This window comes from Cucurbita pepo, chromosome LG05 (assembly GCF_002806865.2).
Source record: "Cucurbita pepo subsp. pepo cultivar mu-cu-16 chromosome LG05, ASM280686v2, whole genome shotgun sequence".
Taxonomy (NCBI): domain Eukaryota; kingdom Viridiplantae; phylum Streptophyta; class Magnoliopsida; order Cucurbitales; family Cucurbitaceae; genus Cucurbita; species Cucurbita pepo.
Genome location: NC_036642.1, coordinates 2,797,019 through 2,816,841, shown reverse-complemented (window position 1 = coordinate 2,816,841; position 19,823 = coordinate 2,797,019). Strand labels below are relative to the sequence as shown.

At 36.0% G+C, this 19,823-nt stretch overlaps 2 protein-coding genes across 3 annotated transcripts; both read right to left on the bottom strand.

Moving 5' to 3' along the window:
- Nucleotides 1-104: 104 nt before the first annotated feature.
- LOC111795321 (PH, RCC1 and FYVE domains-containing protein 1-like) lies at nucleotides 105-9,223 on the bottom strand. The gene is made up of 10 exons (XM_023677664.1): nucleotides 9,123-9,223; nucleotides 8,637-9,005; nucleotides 7,574-7,660; nucleotides 6,944-7,033; nucleotides 6,088-6,168; nucleotides 5,774-5,968; nucleotides 3,570-5,696; nucleotides 2,522-2,668; nucleotides 1,310-1,692; nucleotides 105-646 (listed from the first exon to the last, which is right to left on the bottom strand). Exons 2-10 carry the CDS (start codon nucleotides 8,703-8,705, stop codon nucleotides 514-516), a joined length of 3,312 nt encoding a protein of 1,103 aa, XP_023533432.1. The 5' UTR covers nucleotides 8,706-9,005; nucleotides 9,123-9,223; the 3' UTR covers nucleotides 105-513.
- Nucleotides 9,224-13,070: 3,847 nt separating this feature from the next.
- On the bottom strand, nucleotides 13,071-18,116 carry LOC111795818. 2 transcript variants are annotated; one of them, XM_023678411.1, is made up of 8 exons: nucleotides 17,590-18,116; nucleotides 16,572-16,682; nucleotides 15,872-16,486; nucleotides 15,222-15,304; nucleotides 14,645-15,046; nucleotides 14,482-14,565; nucleotides 14,297-14,391; nucleotides 13,071-13,510 (listed from the first exon to the last, which is right to left on the bottom strand). In XM_023678411.1, the coding sequence occupies exons 1-8, from the start codon at nucleotides 17,597-17,599 to the stop codon at nucleotides 13,441-13,443; spliced, it is 1,470 nt and encodes a 489-aa protein (XP_023534179.1). In that variant the 5' UTR covers nucleotides 17,600-18,116; the 3' UTR covers nucleotides 13,071-13,440. The 2 variants fall into 2 exon arrangements, with proteins under 2 accessions (XP_023534179.1, XP_023534178.1); XM_023678410.1 differs by having other exon boundaries at nucleotides 15,836-16,486; nucleotides 17,590-18,113.
- Between the last annotated feature and the right edge of the window lie 1,707 nt (nucleotides 18,117-19,823).

Below are 19,823 nucleotides of genomic sequence, written 5' to 3'. Positions count from 1 at the left end.
ATTTTCTTATTTAAAANTTTTTTTTTTTTTTTTTTTTTTTTTTTTTTTTTTTTTTTTTTTTTTGTTTATAAACCAAGCTCTAAAACAGATATTAAGAACAAAAATATGCAAATGCATTCACTTATCTGATTACATTGCAGCTGATATGAACAGCCAGCCAGCCAGCAGAGTTGCTAAAAATTTACATTTCTCACACTCAAATCCCCCACATACACACATATATATAGGGAAAAAATTGAGGGCCCACCCAAAAATAGAAAGTAGGGCAGAGAAACAAACAAGAAAATGAAGGTGAAAAACAGGGGAACATCTTAAAACACAAACCCCTCTAGTTATCCCTCTAATTCAATATCATATCATGTATTGCCTTTTCTTTCTCTATCCCTATGGGATGGATTTTAAAAACCAAACAAATTGATCACATATTATCAGTTACCAGTAATATAAGGTGTGTGAGCCTGTAAACATTCTGTTCATTTACAATCAATTGGATTATACTCACCCATTTCCATGTCAGTGAGCCAAGTCCTCGCTACCGACGCCCACACTCGACTTATCGATCATACGAACGTTGTATTGATCATATACCCTTGCTCGATTCTCTGCCCACCACTGTTCTGCTTGCTTCTCTGTGAATCGCTTCCGACTGCAACAAAAAATAGTTGTGTGTTGTATAAATTCTGCACAATCTAAATATGATGCACAAATGATGCTATTGTTTGTAGTGTGAGATTGGAGTGATGGGCCACCATGTGACTTATCGTTTACACACAAACATGCTTTACAAAATTCAACTTCATTAAACAACAAGAATAAATGCTTGATCCATATTATTCTTATCTCACAAACTTCTGGTCATCAATAACGACGGGAAAACATTGAAGTTCAAATCTGATGGTTACTAGCGATAGCCAATGAATTTCATCGACTTTTCCTCTTTAATGCCATGCATGAAATTTCATATTGATGAATTATTGTAATCGTGCTTGATTTTAATGTAGCCTATCCTTTGATGGTCGGATTGCTTCAAATACGCAAGAGACAACCTTCTCTCAACCACAGCCAATTAATTTGTACTTCACTAAGTTATTAGAATGCACTCATTGTACTTTACTAAGTTATTACCCAGCCAGACAACCTATAACCAGTCAAACTCCAGGAAAAAAAATTAGCTGTTGTGCAAAAGAATAAAGATGGGAGCAAAATGCATGTGCCTTCTTTTTTATAGTTGGATAACGGAGTCTATAAAATACTAGCTTCAAATCAACTTTTTACGAAGGATTAAGTCAACGAGGTTGAAGAATAATACCTGAAACGCACTCGCTTGAGATCTTTGGCACCACCCTGAAGAGAGGTGAACGTGATATATACACCGGGCTCATCTTGCTCAACCCATTCAGCATCATGACGAGAATCACTTTCTTTAGCCTTGCTACCATTTCTAGTTGTTGAATCAGAATTGCCTTGTCTGTGGTCTGAATTACAGATACTAGCAGTGCAAGACACACTAGAAAGCAAGGGACTGTTTGAATCTATAATATCGGCTTCTAGAGACATAGTTTGACCATTAGACCGATCAATCGATGGAGTAACCACATCATTGAAGGGAGGACTGGAGCCCAAGGAGGCAATAGAAGGAGATTTAATGTTGCGAGCTGCTCCAACTGGAAGTCTTTCTGCCATTTCCTTCAACTGTTGCAAACACAGGAAAAAAAAGTTTGCACCTTTAAGTAAAAATAAGTCAGTATCGTTTATCTATCTGCTGAGAAAAGTTGAAACTTTTATCTGCCACCTGAAAGGAGTGCTAACAGAAAGTAAGAGACAATATCCAATAACTTGGATCTCAATCAGGATAGCGGCTACTTAAGCTACCATCAGATTGCCAGCCAAAAAGATTTCAAATTTATTTCTCCAATCCTCGGTATGGGCTTATAATCAATGATATAAATAAATTAGCTTTGCCTTAATAGTTTTAGTTCTTTGAATTAGCGAGTACAAAGAAGACTTCTCTTTGCCCAAGGTAAAATGCCAAGACAAACCCTAACGGCAAAAGGTTAGGGCTTAGTGGTAAAAGAAGCTCAATTCATCAGTTAAATTTGAGATTTGTGCAAGAGGCTGTGGGTTCAAATCACGTTATCTTATGGTCACCTCCATCCAAACTACTAATATCACTCGGAATTCTACACCATCCAAGTTACAAAGTGAGATAACAGTCCCCAGTTTCGAATTCTGTGAACATGAAGAGGACGTTGTATTTATGGATATATTAAATGAAGAGATAGAAGCCAAGACCGCATTCCAATGTTCAGTTACAAAAAAAGGACATAATAAGTAGTCAAGATTCGTGATTTACTATTACTACTACTTTTATGAAGGCACTTACGATACAAACTAATATGAGGGAGCTCAAGTAAATGACGTGCAAGATGTCCTATTTGCTGGGTAAGAAACAGAAATAGTAACAGATATGCATATATAACTCCACAAGTAGCAAACTATCACATACAAGAATACAACTTACTTGGGCAGTAAGCGACTTGATTACTTCCTTTGCTGCATTGCACTTTGTCGCTTCTCCTGCAGCAAATGAAAGTGCCTCTTTCAATTGTTTGGTCGTTCTTTCCAACTCAACTTCTTGAAGTTGAGCTTTACGGGTAAGATTTTCAACCTGCGGAAAGAAAAATAATTGATAAGACCTGATGCTTTTCAGGACTGCTAAGTAAACTCGGTTTCCTTACAATAAAGAAAAAGGGACGATGTAGTAAAAGCATGTCTGAAACTGAAACTGAGGACCTTGAAGAAGTTTAGTACAACAGTTCCATTTCTTAATCAAAAGGTTGTAGAATCAACTTTTCTATAAATTGTTTTAGATAAGAGACAGATTTCCATTGATAGACTTAAGGAAAAATAAAGGGAAGACAATATTTCCACCCAGGCACCCCCAAGGAATTTCAGAGGAAGAATCCCATTCGGCATTAATAAAAAAGAAAAGGGTAATTACAAAAACTCTTGAGAGAGTACCAAGACAATCAAAGAAATTTCATAAGCTATGGTTTCTTCGCAATCATAAACTTTTTTATAAATTCATTTAGTTATATTTGAAAGAAAAAAAAAGGTTCCTGCAACAATTTGAAGGGAAAGTAATTAGTTAAATAAATAAGGTAATATTTGTATGCCTCTGAATACTGCATTATTTACTTGATATCGTATAGTTTTTTCTGATGTAGAAACCAACGTGGTTAATTGGACATTGACAATGAAATCGCTTGTAAATCCACCATAAAGAATTATCATAAGGAATGACATCTTGATTCTTCTACATCATCATCTATTATATCATAGGAATCAAACTAATACAACTACTTCTCTCGAGCTTTGAAATGGCTACATCTCTATGGAAGAATTTGTGCGTCACAAGACACCTTTTGCTAAAATTATATATTAATTTAGTCTCTCAAGATCAGTTAATTTTCATATAACATTAAATGAAACACCAAAATAATAATCATGAGAAATCATATGATCAGCTCTATTCAAGAAGCTCAGGAAAAAGCAGATGCTCTGTGTACCTGAGCTTTTAACTTAACAATCTCCTGGCTAAGATTATCGTTTGTCCTTTTAGCATCATCAACTGGAATCTTTGGTGAGGTAAGACCTCCAAGAGTTGGGGTAGGTGTTGTTGAACGAGGAGGACTTGCTCGCCTTGATATTGGGGATGTTGCTCTAGAGACAATTCTAGAACCAGGAACTGAAGCTGAAAAGAACTTTTTGGATGACCCAAAAACTGGATTAAATGGTCTAGAAATAGCTCCCCACTGGGATCCTCCATTTGGAACAGGCGACACCCTGCTACTATTACACTCAAATTTTTTGTTTTTCTTGGAAGACTGACTTTCACCTTGCTTCACATATTCCAAGGAAGAAATCCGAGCAAGTTGAGCACGAGACTTGATAGACTCTGGTTTGTCATCTTTCTCAACAAATTCAATGGATCCTTGATTGACACTTCTTCTTCGGCTCACTGAAGACTGAGAAGAAGCATCAATTTCAAGTGTCTTCCGTAGTTTGTTATAACAGTTATCACATACACGATAAGGTTTGTTAGGATTTGGAGCCATAGAAGCCTTGCTACATTTTTTACTGCTGCAAGAATGACAAAAAACAAGTCCACAGTTATAACAGTTGTGCCGCTTCCTTTTGAAGTTAAATGGTACGTGGCAACCTGAACACATAGACTGATCAACACCAGAAACCCATTTATGAAGGCAGATAGCCGCAGTAAAATTTGTACCACATGCAATGCTTTTAACTTGCTTATCCCTTAAAGCTTCTACTAACGTTGGTGAATTTCTGTCATCTGTATCACCATGACCCAAACGACCATTTGCACCCTTGCCCCAAGTGTAGACTTCAGTTCTTGAAGTTAAAACCGCAACATGATAAGCACCACAAGCTATTTCTTCCACAAAACTTTTGGAAAGCTTTCCCTCAACTCGAACTGGAACCTTCCCATCAGCATGAGAATTTTTTAACTGGCCATAAACGGGACTTCCCATCGTATAGACATGGCCGGATGTTGTAAGGGCAACAGTCAGGCTGTGCCCACATGAAACTCGACAAAAGTTAGGTTCAACAAGAGCTGCGACGCAAGTGGGAACAAGTTTAGTCTCTTTGTCGCCATGCCCTAGTCGACCCTTATCTCCATCTCCCCACGTGAATAGCTTCCCTGAAGAGCAATTGCTGGAACTTGAGCTTCCAACCATAACTTCAACTACAGCAGCGGTATGCCAAACACCACAAGCAGCCCGCACAGTGCGTAGACCCTTGAGAGATTCCACTTCTCTAGGCATTGAGACACTGTTGCGATCTCCATGGCCTAAAACACCGAATGTTCCATCACCAAAGGTAAAAAGTTGCCCTGCAGAGGTTACAACTGCAGTGTGCCAAGGTCCACAAGAGATTGAAGAGACATGTATGCCCGCCAATGGTCCATTTATCTTTTTAGGGGTCCAGTGGCTTACTTCATTCCCATGGCCAAGAAGACCAAAGTTGTAAGTTCCATCACCCCATGTGTACAAATCACCGGAAAGTGTTACAGCACATGTGTGGTACTCACCACAAGATACCAATTCAATATTTGTATTAGCAAGTGCATCTACAAGCTTTGGTTGCAAAACATCATAATCAACGCCATGCCCAAGCCTGCCACCTGATTCCTCCCCCCAGGTGAAAATTTCTCCCTGCTTGGTCACTAAGGCAGCATGGCGTGCACCACAGGCAATGTTCTGAATGTCCAGAACTACAGCAGATACCAGGGCTTTAGGCAGCAAAGAGTCCATTTTGATATTGAAACAACCTCCAACTTTATGACTTCCACCACCAAGAACACCATCCCCAGTTCCTTCACCCCAAATAAAAACATCCCCCAAGGCATCACCGTCATCATGACCTGAGCCTTGGCTGGATGAGCTGACAGCACTTGATAAACTAACTCTAACAGCATCAATTGCCATTGATTTCATTGGACCATGCATGTCTGAACTACCTGATGATAAAGAATTAACGGATATACTGGCAGAATCAGAAGGGAAGAACCCCTTGGGAGGAACAGCATACAGTATCACGTCAGGTAACGCCTTATCCATTCCATTTTTGGGAGGACTTCCATATGGACTGTGAAGTCGAAAATCACTATCCTAAATTTTGAGGGAAAGGAAGTTACATATCTAAATAGACTTTGCATAATAGACGAGGTAAGGAAGAAATAAATTACCTTTTGCAAGCTATCATTACTACCAAAAGGTGAATTAAGAGGAGAACTCTTTCTGGTGTAAGTTCGAGGACTACTTGCTTCAGACTGCATTCCATCACTCCTAGATTCTGTTCTCCATTTAGGGTGATGGCGACGGGAAATTAATGTTTTCAAACCATTGAACCAAACCTCAGCTTCATCTTTATCCTTGCAAATCTAGTGAGCAGGAAAAAAAAACGATTATTTAGATTTACAATAAAAAAGCAGCCAAGATAAATAAAGGTGGGGCAACTGAACTGAATGTAAACATAATAGTAAACAAAATAATAACATACCAAATCTAAAGATCTGTCATTATATATTAGAGAAAATGACTGGTATTCCTTCTCTGGACGTGGATATCTTTGAAATATTGGCTGGAAAGTTTTACGAAACAGCTCTGATCAGTAGATAGCATACATACATCAAAAGGTCGTAAGTAAAGAAGTCACTGATTCCATTAATGGTTTTGGTGGAAATAAGCCTAAAATATAAGTACGGTGTAAACTTATGTTCGATATCAACTTTAGAAAGGGTAGGCCTAACTTTTCCATTAAATGTAAAATATATAATTTTTAAAAAAATGACAAATGATTTAAACCTATCAGATATAGGCAAATGTCAAAACACAATTGTTACCTTTTTTGTGTGGAGGAAAAATAACAGAAAAATAGAACCCTACACAGACTAAACTTATGTGCTCAAGGTGTTTCTTCCAAGGGCGCTGTATAATGAACCCATACAAAGACTGAAATAGGAAAGCAATTTTTTCATAGGACCTTCGAAAGGAAATGTACAACAAATATCTTCCCCTTAGAATTTCTATTGTGCTCTACTTTTCTTGGTTATAGGCCAACACAAATGACTTAACAACATAGATGACGTGCAAGCAGCTTAAAATTTCTAAAGCCATCACATTTTTAACTTTATAAATAGTTCATATACAATGTAAGCAGCTACCTTTCCAATTGTAACTCTTCAGTATACAAAAAGCTACAATTTTAGAGATTATTAAAGTTCAGAGTCTTAACATCACGACAGCTTCTTGGTAACTATCAAATATGATGCAAATCAATGTAGATGTGCCCACAAAGGCAAGGGAGAATAAGCATATGTACTAAAGAAGTCTAAGCTTTAGAAAATGGTACTTACAGTGCGTTGCCCAGATATTATTCTAGAAATATGGCTTAGCTTAAGGTGTTTCTCCTCTTTCCCTGAATACCAAATTAGAACAGACTCATCCTGAAAACATAAAACATCGCCAACCACTTTCAGTTCTTATGACACTACCCCATGCAAATAAGATCAAGAAGAGAAGGAACCATGGTATGGAGCTCCATCAACAACCAAAGTAAAAGAAAAGCGTAGGACAAGAGTTTGATATTGGCTCAATTATGTTAGGATCTTAAACACGTCAAATTATCTGCTCTACTTTTCTTATCAGACCCAACTGCAATACAGTTTCGTTAAATTTTGGGGAGAATGTCATGTTGTCCCTTTGCTTATGATGATATATTATCCAATGATCAACCTCCAAGTAAATACGTATACACAGATAATGACTCTATGTTTGCTAAATCAATTGCCTAGACGTTTTCAGACGTAAGATGCAATGTTCTCATAAACATGATCTGATCGAGCAAAGTTCATGCACCATCATGGTGTTAAAATTGAGTTTATCCCATCGAGAATGTAATACTATGCGTACAACAATAGTGACTGATACAAAAGTGTTTCTGAACAAATGCAGCAACAAATTTTTCAAAACAGAACTAAACTTACATTGGAAAGCCGGAAAGGACAGAATTTTGGTTTTCCTCTCCTTCCATATTTTAGCAGATAAGCTCCCTTCTTTAAAGCATTAATAGACTGAAATATATAAAACAGCAAAAAGTATTACATACTATATGTATGTGGAAATGGTTGATGCCAAAGATTCCAGACAACAAATTGTATAGTCATGCTGCAATTGTTAAAAATCAAAACTAAGATAATAAATAAATTAATTGATTATTCCTGAACATACAGATAGTTACATTGAAACGAGCTAAGCTTCACACATCCTCCAAGAATATTATTCATCATGATTTCCATCTTCCTCTTTACAGTCAAAAGTCACGTTGCACCCAATTGACATTATTGGCTACAACGACTAGCCTTTGGAATCCACTCAACTATTTGGATCAATAAATGAACAAACACAGGTAAGAAGAGCACATCTCCATTCTTTCCAATGATTTCCAATGATTGCTCGTGAAAATTAAAATATAGATCCAGGGCATCAGTGTTGAGAAGGGACGTGATGGTTCTGCTAGATTCATCTTCAACCATTGTCATTACACAAGAAGGTAGCCTAGTTGATTCTAGATCAACAACAACGGGTGTAAGATGCATCCTTCGGTTTCTCTAAACAATTATTGAAATCAAACATCAACAGACCATATGAAATCCTCCAATGGTGTTAACTTTTACCGACGCTAAATTGCCTCATTAGAACCTGAAAGACCAGCTCTCCAGAACACAACTACCTTCAACTAACTAATTTACTCCTCGTATCCTGGTATGCAAATCAACCTTGCCTCCAGAAATTCATAAAAAAATTATTCCAATTCAATTTCTGATGACTGCATCATAGTTAGAACAGCACTTGTTGGCACAGAAAACGAGATTAGACGGCAGTGCAAAACAACACTGACAAAAATTCCACTACATTTATACGCTTGTTACACTGATTTGAGAAAAACGTAGCAATAAATGCGCAAATCAGGACAACATACGTATGAGTAGTACGAGGATATAAAACAAAAATAGCAGAAAGAGTGCAAAAGAAAGTGGATGAGAGCACCTGTTCGATATCCCTTTCCACCGGGCCATTCCTATTGAGATCTGAAGCCATCCTATCCATCCTCGACATCAAGCTTTCTTCCTCTTGAACCCTCAAATCTGAAGAATTAACTTTAGCTCACCCATTTTCAAAACCAAGCGCTTCCATTGACCAGTTATTCCGAGAAGCCGCTCACTCTCGAACAAAAACTCATATTCAACGACCAATTCCAATCTTCAACAATAAAATCATCCATCTCAACTCAACAACACAGTTCCCATCCGATTCATCCAGCCACCGCTCTGAAACTGCACTGACTCTGAAGCACTGCAGCTGCAAATTCCTGATTGACTCCGCTGAATTGGATTACGCAGCAATACGCTTGAACGACTTGACAGGAGAGAATATAACAGCTAGGTTAAAGAATCGAAATGGCCGAAAACAGATGAAAACTCCACAGATTCGCAAAAGTTCCAGTTATTCCTCTTACTGTAAGAGAAGAAGTACCTGACCATGAAAGTGCATGAAAGTGAAAGAAAACTAGGAACTATGATCTGATTCGGAGTTGCAGGAAGAGAGAGAAAGCGAAAGAGAGAGAGAGAGAGAGAGAGAGACTAGAAAGTCGAGGAGAGAGAACGACTGAGAGTGTAGAGCAAACGAATAGAATGAATTGTAAAAAAAAAATATTTAAAAAATAATAATATAAATAAATAAAAATTTCATTTTCATAATATAATATTTATATTTGCAAATTTCCATGAAAGATATAATATTTATATTTTTATTCTTTTTAATATTAAATTAGAAAATTTATTCGGCCTCAATTTAATTTTCATAATTTATGATTAATTTTAATTTCATAAGAAAATGTAAATTATAAAGTTATTAAAAATTATTTTTTTAAAAAAAATATCATTTAAAGAAAGTGATTATCCTTTTTTTTTATTAAAAAAAATCGAGTATTAGTTCTCAAACTCTATATAAAATATTATTTTAATCACTATGGATGCATATTAAAATTCTTTTTTTTTTTTTTAACAAAATCGAATTTTTAATAAATATTTTTGAAAAATTAATACTTTTAAAATTTTTTTAGTCTAACTTATTGACTAATTTTAAAAAAGTTTTAATAAAAGAAATGCTTAAAAAGTTGGATTAATTTAAAAACTTATTTTTTAAGAAACCAATTTTATAATAAAAATAAAATAAATATTTTATGTAATAGAATCATCGTACCACTAAATGAAATTATATTTAAAATACATTTTTTTAAAAAATGTAATTTTTATTGAAAACATCATTTTCAAAAAGTGTTTTAAGATTCAAATAATTAAAAAAAAAGTTAGTTTATATCATAATTTTACCATTATTTAACTCCTAATTATGATTAGATTTTAATCGAAACAAATTAGCAATAATGACTGAGTTGTAAGCTCATAAAGTTTGAGAAACTTTAATAAATAAATAAAAAATAAATAAAAGTTATATAAACGTGCCAAATTAAATTGAATTTCTCCTCAAGGGAATAAATATATATATTTATAAATATTACTAAGGGAAAATTTAAACCTAAAATCTATATATTTATTTTGTTTTTTGGACACTATAATTTAATTTATTAGAAGAATAAAATAGAATAAAATTTGGAAAGAAAATAATAATGAAGTAAAAGAAATTAATATAAAAGTGAGAATGGCCACCATATTTTGTCAAAATGATAGGGACACTTCTAGGCTTTCCATTTCTCCCATTACCGGTCGGTTGGACCTTCACACGTGTCCCTCCATTTTTACTAATTGACTCTATTCTATTATTTAATTTATAGAAGAAAATTAATAGGCTTTTTAATATTTAATCTCCAAATTTTAAAAATACATTGGATAAATAATTAGATTTTTTTTAATTTGTGCCTAATTTATTTAATATGCGAAGTATGGATTTATGATTTGTAAAAGAAGACAGCGCTCGCACTGTGGATTTGTGATTTGTAAAAGAAGACATGTGATTTGTAAAAGAAGACAGTGACAGCCTAAATTCACCAAAGACAGTGACAGCCCAAATTCACCGCTAACAAATATTATCTATTTTTACTCGTTACGTATCACCATAAGCCTCACGATTTTAAAACGTATCTACTAGGGAGAAGTTTTCACACATTATAAGAAATGTCTCGTTCCCCTCTTCAATAGAGGTGGGATCTCACAATCCACCTAGATTTAAAAAGTGCATTCCATTTCAAAATAACGTCATACCGAAGCTGATTTTGGGTATAGACTCAAGTTTTGAGCTAAAGTCATCGCACCAACGGACCAACTTACGGAAAGGGTTAAGAATGAGAGGAATAAGAAGGTGAAGGTGGGCACAGAATTTGGAAAAGGTGTGGGTTGAGAGGTGATGGAGACCACACGAGTCGGTTGTAAGAGAGTTGCTTTTGAAAAGTCCCCCAAGTGGTCCTCCTCTAATCCCTTCAACCCTAAACCTTTTAAAAAAATTCTCTAAAGCTTGAGGAGTAAATGAAGCTCTAACGTCCATTGAATGCTTTGATTCTATATCTCAATCAGCTTATCAAACAAAGTGAGCGGCTAAGGCAGGCCCCTCCTCCAAGTGCCTTTGCAAACCCCTTAATCACTATGGATGCATATTAAAACTCTTTTTTTTTTTTTAACAAAATCGAATTTTTAATAAATATTTTTTAAAAAGTAATACTTTTAAATCTTTTTTAGTCTAACTTATTGACTAATTTAAAAAAAAATTAATAAAAGAAATGCTTAAAAAGTTGGATTAATTTAAAAACTTATTTTTTAAGAAACCAATTATATAATAAAAATAAAATAAATATTTTATGTAATAGAATCATCGTACCACTAAATGAAATTATATTTAAAATACATTTTTTTAAAAAATGTAATTTTTATTGAAAACATCATTTTCAAAAAGTGTTTTAAGATTCAAATAATTAAAAAAAAAGTTAGTTTATATCATAATTTTACCATTATTTAACTCCTAATTATGATTAGATTTTAATCGAAACAAATTAGCAATAATGACTGAGTTGTAAGCTCATAAAGTTTGAGAAACTTTAATAAATAAATAAAAAATAAATAAAAGTTATATAAACGTGCCAAATTAAATTGAATTTCTCCTCAAGGGAATAAATATATATATTTATAAATATTACTAAGGGAAAATTTAAACCTAAAATCTATATATTTATTTTGTTTTTTGGACACTATAATTTAATTTATTAGAAGAATAAAATAGAATAAAATTTGGAAAGAAAATAATAATGAAGTAAAAGAAATTAATATAAAAGTGAGAATGGCCACCATATTTTGTCAAAATGATAGGGACACTTCTAGGCTTTCCATTTCTCCCATTACCGGTCGGTTGGACCTTCACACGTGTCCCTCCATTTTTACTAATTGACTCTATTCTATTATTTAATTTATAGAAGAAAATTAATAGGCTTTTTAATATTTAATCTCCAAATTTTAAAAATACATTGGATAAATAATTAGATTTTTTTTAATTTGTGCCTAATTTATTTAATATGCGAAGTATGGATTTATGATTTGTAAAAGAAGACAGCGCTCGCACTGTGGATTTGTGATTTGTAAAAGAAGACATGTGATTTGTAAAAGAAGACAGTGACAGCCTAAATTCACCAAAGACAGTGACAGCCCAAATTCACCGCTAACAAATATTATCTATTTTTACTCGTTACGTATCACCATAAGCCTCACGATTTTAAAACGTATCTACTAGGGAGAAGTTTTCACACATTATAAGAAATGTCTCGTTCCCCTCTTCAATAGAGGTGGGATCTCACAATCCACCTAGATTTAAAAAGTGCATTCCATTTCAAAATAACGTCATACCGAAGCTGATTTTGGGTATAGACTCAAGTTTTGAGCTAAAGTCATCGCACCAACGGACCAACTTACGGAAAGGGTTAAGAATGAGAGGAATAAGAAGGTGAAGGTGGGCACAGAATTTGGAAAAGGTGTGGGTTGAGAGGTGATGGAGACCACACGAGTCGGTTGTAAGAGAGTTGCTTTTGAAAAGTCCCCCAAGTGGTCCTCCTCTAATCCCTTCAACCCTAAACCTTTTAAAAAAATTCTCTAAAGCTTGAGGAGTAAATGAAGCTCTAACGTCCATTGAATGCTTTGATTCTATATCTCAATCAGCTTATCAAACAAAGTGAGAGGCTAAGGCAGGCCCCTCCTCCAAGTGCCTTTGCAAACCCCCCCACCCGCCCACATGATGCCGATGCCTGCCTAAAAAGCCACTCCCTTTTATCTTCCAACTTCCTTTTCTCTCTGGTCCAAACCAACCCATTTTTTTACCATTTTCCTCATAGCCAAGGTAATGAATGGTTCGTGTTGGTTCATGGGAGAAAGCTATCGAACAATGATTTGATAGGGGGAATTCTCATGTGCAAGGATGGATAGAAGATGAACAATCACAACATTTCAATCGGAATCATACATTTAAAGCTGTCGAGTTACAAATGGACGATGCAGTTATGATACATTGTCGATGCTTCTCTGTCAATCAAACAACATTACAGAAGTACAAATCGACGCAACCCGAAAACCCGATACGGAGATCCACGCACAAAAACAAATAGAGTTTCCCTCAGAAAGACAGTTATAAAATGCAGGCTCTGTACTTGTACACAAGAGAGGGGATAGGGTGAAGGAGGGAGGCTGATAGCCAGAATCTGCCTAAGGTTTACTGCAACCTACTAATATTGCTACCCAATTTACAGTAATTCCAAACTATGTACTCTGAATCTCTAGACCCAGCGAAACTCTACTGTTGTTCAATCCAACGATGAACTCGTATCTTCCGCTTCATCGACAGTGAAGCTGTATAGCATCTCCGTCGTGGATCTACATCGACATGTATAGTTGTTAATATATACCTCACTGGAAATCTCCAAGGAGAAGCACTCATGTTATTTAACCACATTAAAGGTAAAAGCAAGAAGACTATAAATGTAACGGCCCAAGCCCACTGCTAGCAGATATCGTCCTCTTTGGGCTTCCCCTCAAGGTTTTTAAAACACGTCTACTAGGGAGAGGTTTCCACACATGCTTCATTCTCCTCCCCAACCGATGTGGGATCTCACAATCCACCCCCTTCGGGGCCCAGCATCCTCGCTGGCACTCGTTTCCTTCTCTAATCACAATGTGGTACCCCCCAATCCACCCCTTTTCAGAGCTCAGCTTTCTTGCTGGCACATCGCCCGGTGTTTGACTCTGATACCATTTGTAACGGACCAAGCCCACCGCTAGCAGATATTGTCCTCTTTATTAGGCTTTCCCTTTTGGGCTTCACCTCAAGGCTTTTAAAACACGTCTACTAGGGAGAGGTTTCCACACCCTTATAAAGGATGCTTCGTTCTCCTCCCCAACCGATGTGGGTTCTCACATGGTCTCTTTTGATGCCTACCGGCCGTCTTGAACAAATTTTAAGACCAAGTCCATCTCAAAGTATATTGCATACCTCACCATGGAAGGTAAGCCATGAATAGAAAGAAACCAGATCTTGGGATTAAGCAGCAAAAAGAACAGTGTAAATGAGACGCATTTACAGAAAAGACGATAAAAATGAGAGCTTCAATATGAATATGCAGAATAATTGGCATGCTACTAGCAACAGTTACTTGAACTGACCTTCTAGCATGATTTTTCCGCCCCGGTTTTCCAGAAAAGGATGATTTTGCAGCGTAATTCGACCGAGGAAAATCCAACGGACATCGATTTGCAACCTTGATACACGAGTAGGGGAAATGTAAGCAAGGAACCACAATACAACAATGTTATAGCATTATGCAAAACATGACACCACTTAAACTCACAGCCATGTCCTTTGTTGGTAGGATCTTCCCTCTAACTGGATCACTACTTCCATTTACAGTCTTTTCTTCTCCATTGAACATTTCCTGTATAAACACAAAAAAGATCAGAAAAATGCGGAAAAATAATACAAGAACATTCAATAAAAAGGTATGAAATACGGACCTTTGGCATCGTTTTACCGCTCCTATAGAAACTCTTCGAGCCAACGCAACCATGGTTATGCAGCTGCATCTCTGTCTGTTCATTAGCAACTTTTGAAGAACAGGACCCATGATTGTTGGAAACAGAATCAGTTCTACTACTAGGAATGTTATAGCTAGAGTTTATTCTATGATCCCGTTTGCTACTACTGGATAATGTCAACCCACCAGATTCCTCGTACATATTCAACGGAGAGTTCTGCGGGGGAAAAGGGTCGGTTTTGTTGTAATAATTGGAACCTTTCTTTAATTGGTTCATAGAATTCTTGTCGTGACACTCGGGTCTACATGTAGCGCTGGTCGGGACTGCTTCCTCCATATACGAGTCCTGAGAACTCATATTCGAACTGTGTACTTCATACCTCTGCAGAGCAATCAAACAGAGTGGCAAGAAAAATATTAGAACTACCATCTTCCATATCCTTTAGCTAAGATGAAGCCTTTGAATTCAACACAGATTTATTCCATGCATATAGATCATCAAACAAAATCCACAATAAAGTAACATCTTAAAAAGGGCATAGTTAAGGTCCACTTACAGAGCCAAGAGCTCTTTGTTTCTTCGTTGTCGATATTTCTGGAGAACGAGGAAGTATAGGATGATTCCCAGTATAGTATGAATCTGTGAAGTATCCATAGAAAAATAGGTACGATGCTCAATGAAAGCTCGATGTAACAGTCGAATAAGATCATAGAAGGTAAAATTCAGAAGAAAATCAAAATACCGCAAGGCATGACAACATTCTGCACAGGATGAAGCACTCGACAATCGAGTCATCATCTAGTTTATCATTCACTTCAGTATATCCATTTTAGTTTTCGAGTGTCTGGCACAAGGTTACAGTACTAAATGTCGGTCGTTCTTTAGAATTTAAATTTTTAGCAATCTACGCTTCGTTAGTTGTATTCCGATCTTATAGAACGTCATTTGCCTTCATCTATCATTAGAGACCTAAGCATGGGCAATGGCACTATGAACTGACAAATAAAGAAATAAATTGAGAATTGAAAACAAAATGGAAAGTACAATGTTTATTATGCATAACAATAAGGAAAAACATTTTCATTTACAAGTGCAAATTGATATGCTATGTAAGAGATTACTACGAAAAGTAGGAACATTGTCGACGATGAAATACATTTTATCGTTTACCATGGATTGGACCTTTAGCTGGGGACTCGAACGCACCAGGAGGAAGTGGCTGGAATTCCACACCAAGCGGTGGACCGTCCTCCCGATATTGCACGCCCAACTGTCTCTTAACAGCAGTAATAGCAGCATTTTCTGCTTCGCCCTTCACTTTTAAATAGCCAGATGGTTTATACCGCAGGGAGTTTAAAGCCTTTGGATTTGATGAGGGAATAGCACCCTCATGTGTTAAATACTGAGAAACTTCTGTATCATATGGATTCTCACTTTGAGATAATACCCTATCTTTTAAAGACGAGCTGCTTTCCGAAGGCGTATTATCCATATTACTAACATTTTCGGTATACTGACTCCTCCGCTCAAGGACATTATCGGTAGCTAGTTCATGGCCATAAGGCTTTTGGCTTTCAACTTCCCGAGGATCGATATACCAATAGTCTCCATTTTTTGTGCTACCACATGAATCTTGTGCAAGCCCACTGCCAAGGTCTTGAATGACACCACTCGAACGATCCTGTCGTACACTCGTATACGTTTCACAAAATCTCTTGTCTTTTAATCTTCTGTGGCAAAACCATCCAGATATTTGCTTCTCAGTCAAACCCAGCTGCTCGGCGAGCTGTGATTTCATTTCCTCTGTAGGATACTTATGTTCTGGAATTGGCATTAAAAACTTCTTTCAGATTAAAGGGAGTATAAAGAACCTCGAGGAGGGATCGACAAAAGGATGCAGTTTTACCGTTATAGAACTTCTCTAAAGCGATCACCTGGGTAGGTGTCTTGAGCTTCCGTTTCTTGTTCTTTTCGGTTGAATCTTTGTTCTCCTCCGAATGCATAACGTTACCCAATTCTGAGTTCAAGAAAAGAAGAAATCACTAAATATAGCTACAAACACCCTGCATTTCATCTACTAGAGTTGAAGAACAATGTAAGCAATGTATAAACGCCAAAACATCAGAGATTCGAACTTTTAATTTATATGGAAATTTGTAGTAAATGAATGTGGGATCACATGTAACCACATCAAGCAATAAGCCTATGCAATCACCACAATGTCAGCGTTCGAAGCTTCGATCGAGTCCCGAGGGAATAACAATGCCATTTTCGGTATATAAGATACAAGAACATGCCATTTGCTGCATAAATAGATCTAATGGGAAGAAACATTTTTGGCTCAGTAGCCACCATAACCATTCCTACCCAAGCTTCCTTCTGGCAGGACAACATCAAGCAATCAAATCGAAAAACCAACACGGCACAGATTCAACATTCTGTTTGATCGTTCCCCCAATTGATCAAATGTATTCTACCTAACTCAAACTCATATCTCAAGCCCACCGCTAGCAAATATCGTCCTCTTGACTAGGAAAGCTACAACACGGTTCAGTGTCTAGTTTTGCTGGCCAAGAGGGCAATATCAACTAGCGGTAGAGGTTTGAGCTGTTACACAAAATGGTATCAGAGCCAGATATCACGGTGTTCCAACGAGAACAATATCTACAAGCGGTGGCCTCGAAAAAATGGAATCAAACAAGAAGAAATGAACAATATCAAACAGGATTCATTGCAGGACAACATCAAGCATTTGAAAGGAAACATCAACCCAGCAACTAAATCGATTTTCTATTTGGTTGTTCATCCGATTGATCAAGAAGAAACATACCTAACCCAACACAAAACAAATCCAATCCAATCCAATCCAATCCCACGAACAAAATAAAAGAAGGAAGCGATTCAACGATCTGTAGAGGAAATACCTTCTTCCATGGCGTAGATTTCTTGGATTCCTTCGCTTTGCTTATCTCATCCCCCGCATCTCTCTCCGCGGCTGTGCCCTACTGCCAAATTTCGGCATATACCGACCCAAAAAGAGAAACCCATCGAAGCTTAAACAAGATTGAAGCACAAAACAATGGTAAGATCAAGACAGGTTACATAAATTCCAGAGGTTCGTTAATCAACACATAATTAAAAACCAAACCCACATAGAAAATCGGGGAAATTTTGGATGAAGATGAAGATGAAGAGACAGAAACGAAGAATTTCTGTTTAAGTTTGGCGTATGGGGTTGCTTGTTGCAATAACTATTTACAGTTAAAAATTTTCTTTCGCTCAGAATTAAATCCATTTTTGGGTGTTTTGTCATGTCTCTCTTCCTCCGATACGACTCGTACGAGTATCTTCCAGCAAGAAAAGCACAAATTTTAAAGGGAAAAAATAGGAACGAGGAAATCGTTGTTTTCTTCACCCCCACATTCTAATTCCATTCCCCAGTTTTCTTCTAAAACTCATCTATTTGGGCTGTTAAATTCCTGGGGTTCAATTTTCAAATCTTTCATTTTTATTTTTTTTTTCCCTTAAAAAAACAAAAATATTTATTATAATTTATTTTTTACTTTAATATAATTTTTTTTTATTGTGAGTCATAACGACTGCGACAGTCTCATTGAATAATTAATTTTTAATTGAAAAAAATTAAATTAGGTGAATTTTTACTTTAATATAATTTTTCTTTATTGTGAGTCAGACTCTCATTGAATAATTTATTTTTAATTTAGAAAAAATTAAATGGAGTGAATTTTAATTTATTTGGTTGTTTAGTTTAAATTAATGATATGCTTTTATGGTTATATGTATTGGATGGTGTTAATTGCTATTAATATTTTTTTTATATTAATTTAAATAAAATGTTACATTTTCTTACCTAAATCTTGTAATTTCAAATATTTAAAACGGTGCAATTATTAGAAAATGCAAGGGCCATTATGATATTATTATTGAACTATAATAATACTAATAATGTGTTAAAAGAATTAATGATAATAATTTCGCCAATTAAAGGATTAAATGAAAATGTCAAATCTTGAAAACAAGGATCGTAATTAATGAAAATGCAGGGGCTATCCTGCAAATACAGGCTGTACAGCTTTAATTGGGACCCACATTCTGGCTTTAGTTTAAAATGGGCTTATATTGGGCCTGACTATAAAGGAAAATAGCCCACATTTATAATATTTCATATCGTATACTTGGTACATTTAATGGGCCTACTATTGGGCTTTTACACCGAGTTGACGTCATTGATGGGCCTAGGCCCAAAGAGAGATCCATGATTTAATTTTAAAAAAATAAAATAAAAAAGAAATGTAAAAAAGAGACGTGGAGTTTGAGGAGAATGTGAATTTGGTCTCGAAGATTAAAACATTTCACAGATCGGGAGTTACCGTCCGTGACCATTCTAGATTCTGAACGACCACATATTTTCTGCCACGTGTCACTTCCTTCTTAACCCCCTACTGGCTCCCTTCTGTACTCTAGGGTTTCTTTTTTCACTAACCCACTCTACTACCCCTACGGTAATTACAGTTTTTTTCTAAATAAAAAATAAAATCCAGTTTTTTATTTTAAATAATATTTAATTTATCCCTCACAACAAAGAAATTATTATTTTTATTTAAAAAATAGAAAGAAAATAGGCAGAAGGAAGTAGGGGAATGGCGTTGCAGGGTTTTGGAGTTTACCGTAGCCTTCACTTTATGCCAGTCATTTTTCACGCTAAATATTTTCATTTTTTTAAATAATAATAATTAATTAATATATATATATATATATATTAATAAAAAAAGAAAACAAAAAGTACGGGCAATGAGATGAAGATCGGGGCAAGCTCGGTTTGCAGGGCTCGAGGCTGACCTCCATGTCTCGCTCACCGTGTCATCCTTTACTCTACACTCGCCCGCATACTATTATTTCCCATCTTCCTTTTTTCCCTCTCCCTTTCTTCACTGTGCACGTGTCTTCCACGCTCTTAGTTTTTTACCGGCGCGTGTGCTACACTTTCTCAAGGAGCGAAGTGACCGAGACTGGAGAATTCGATTGCTCTGATCACTGATGATTCTCAGACCGCCGCTTTCCTTTTTTTTTTTTTTAATTTTTAAAAAATTCCAATTATTATTTATATGTGAGAAACGTGAACCCCAATTATTGGCCT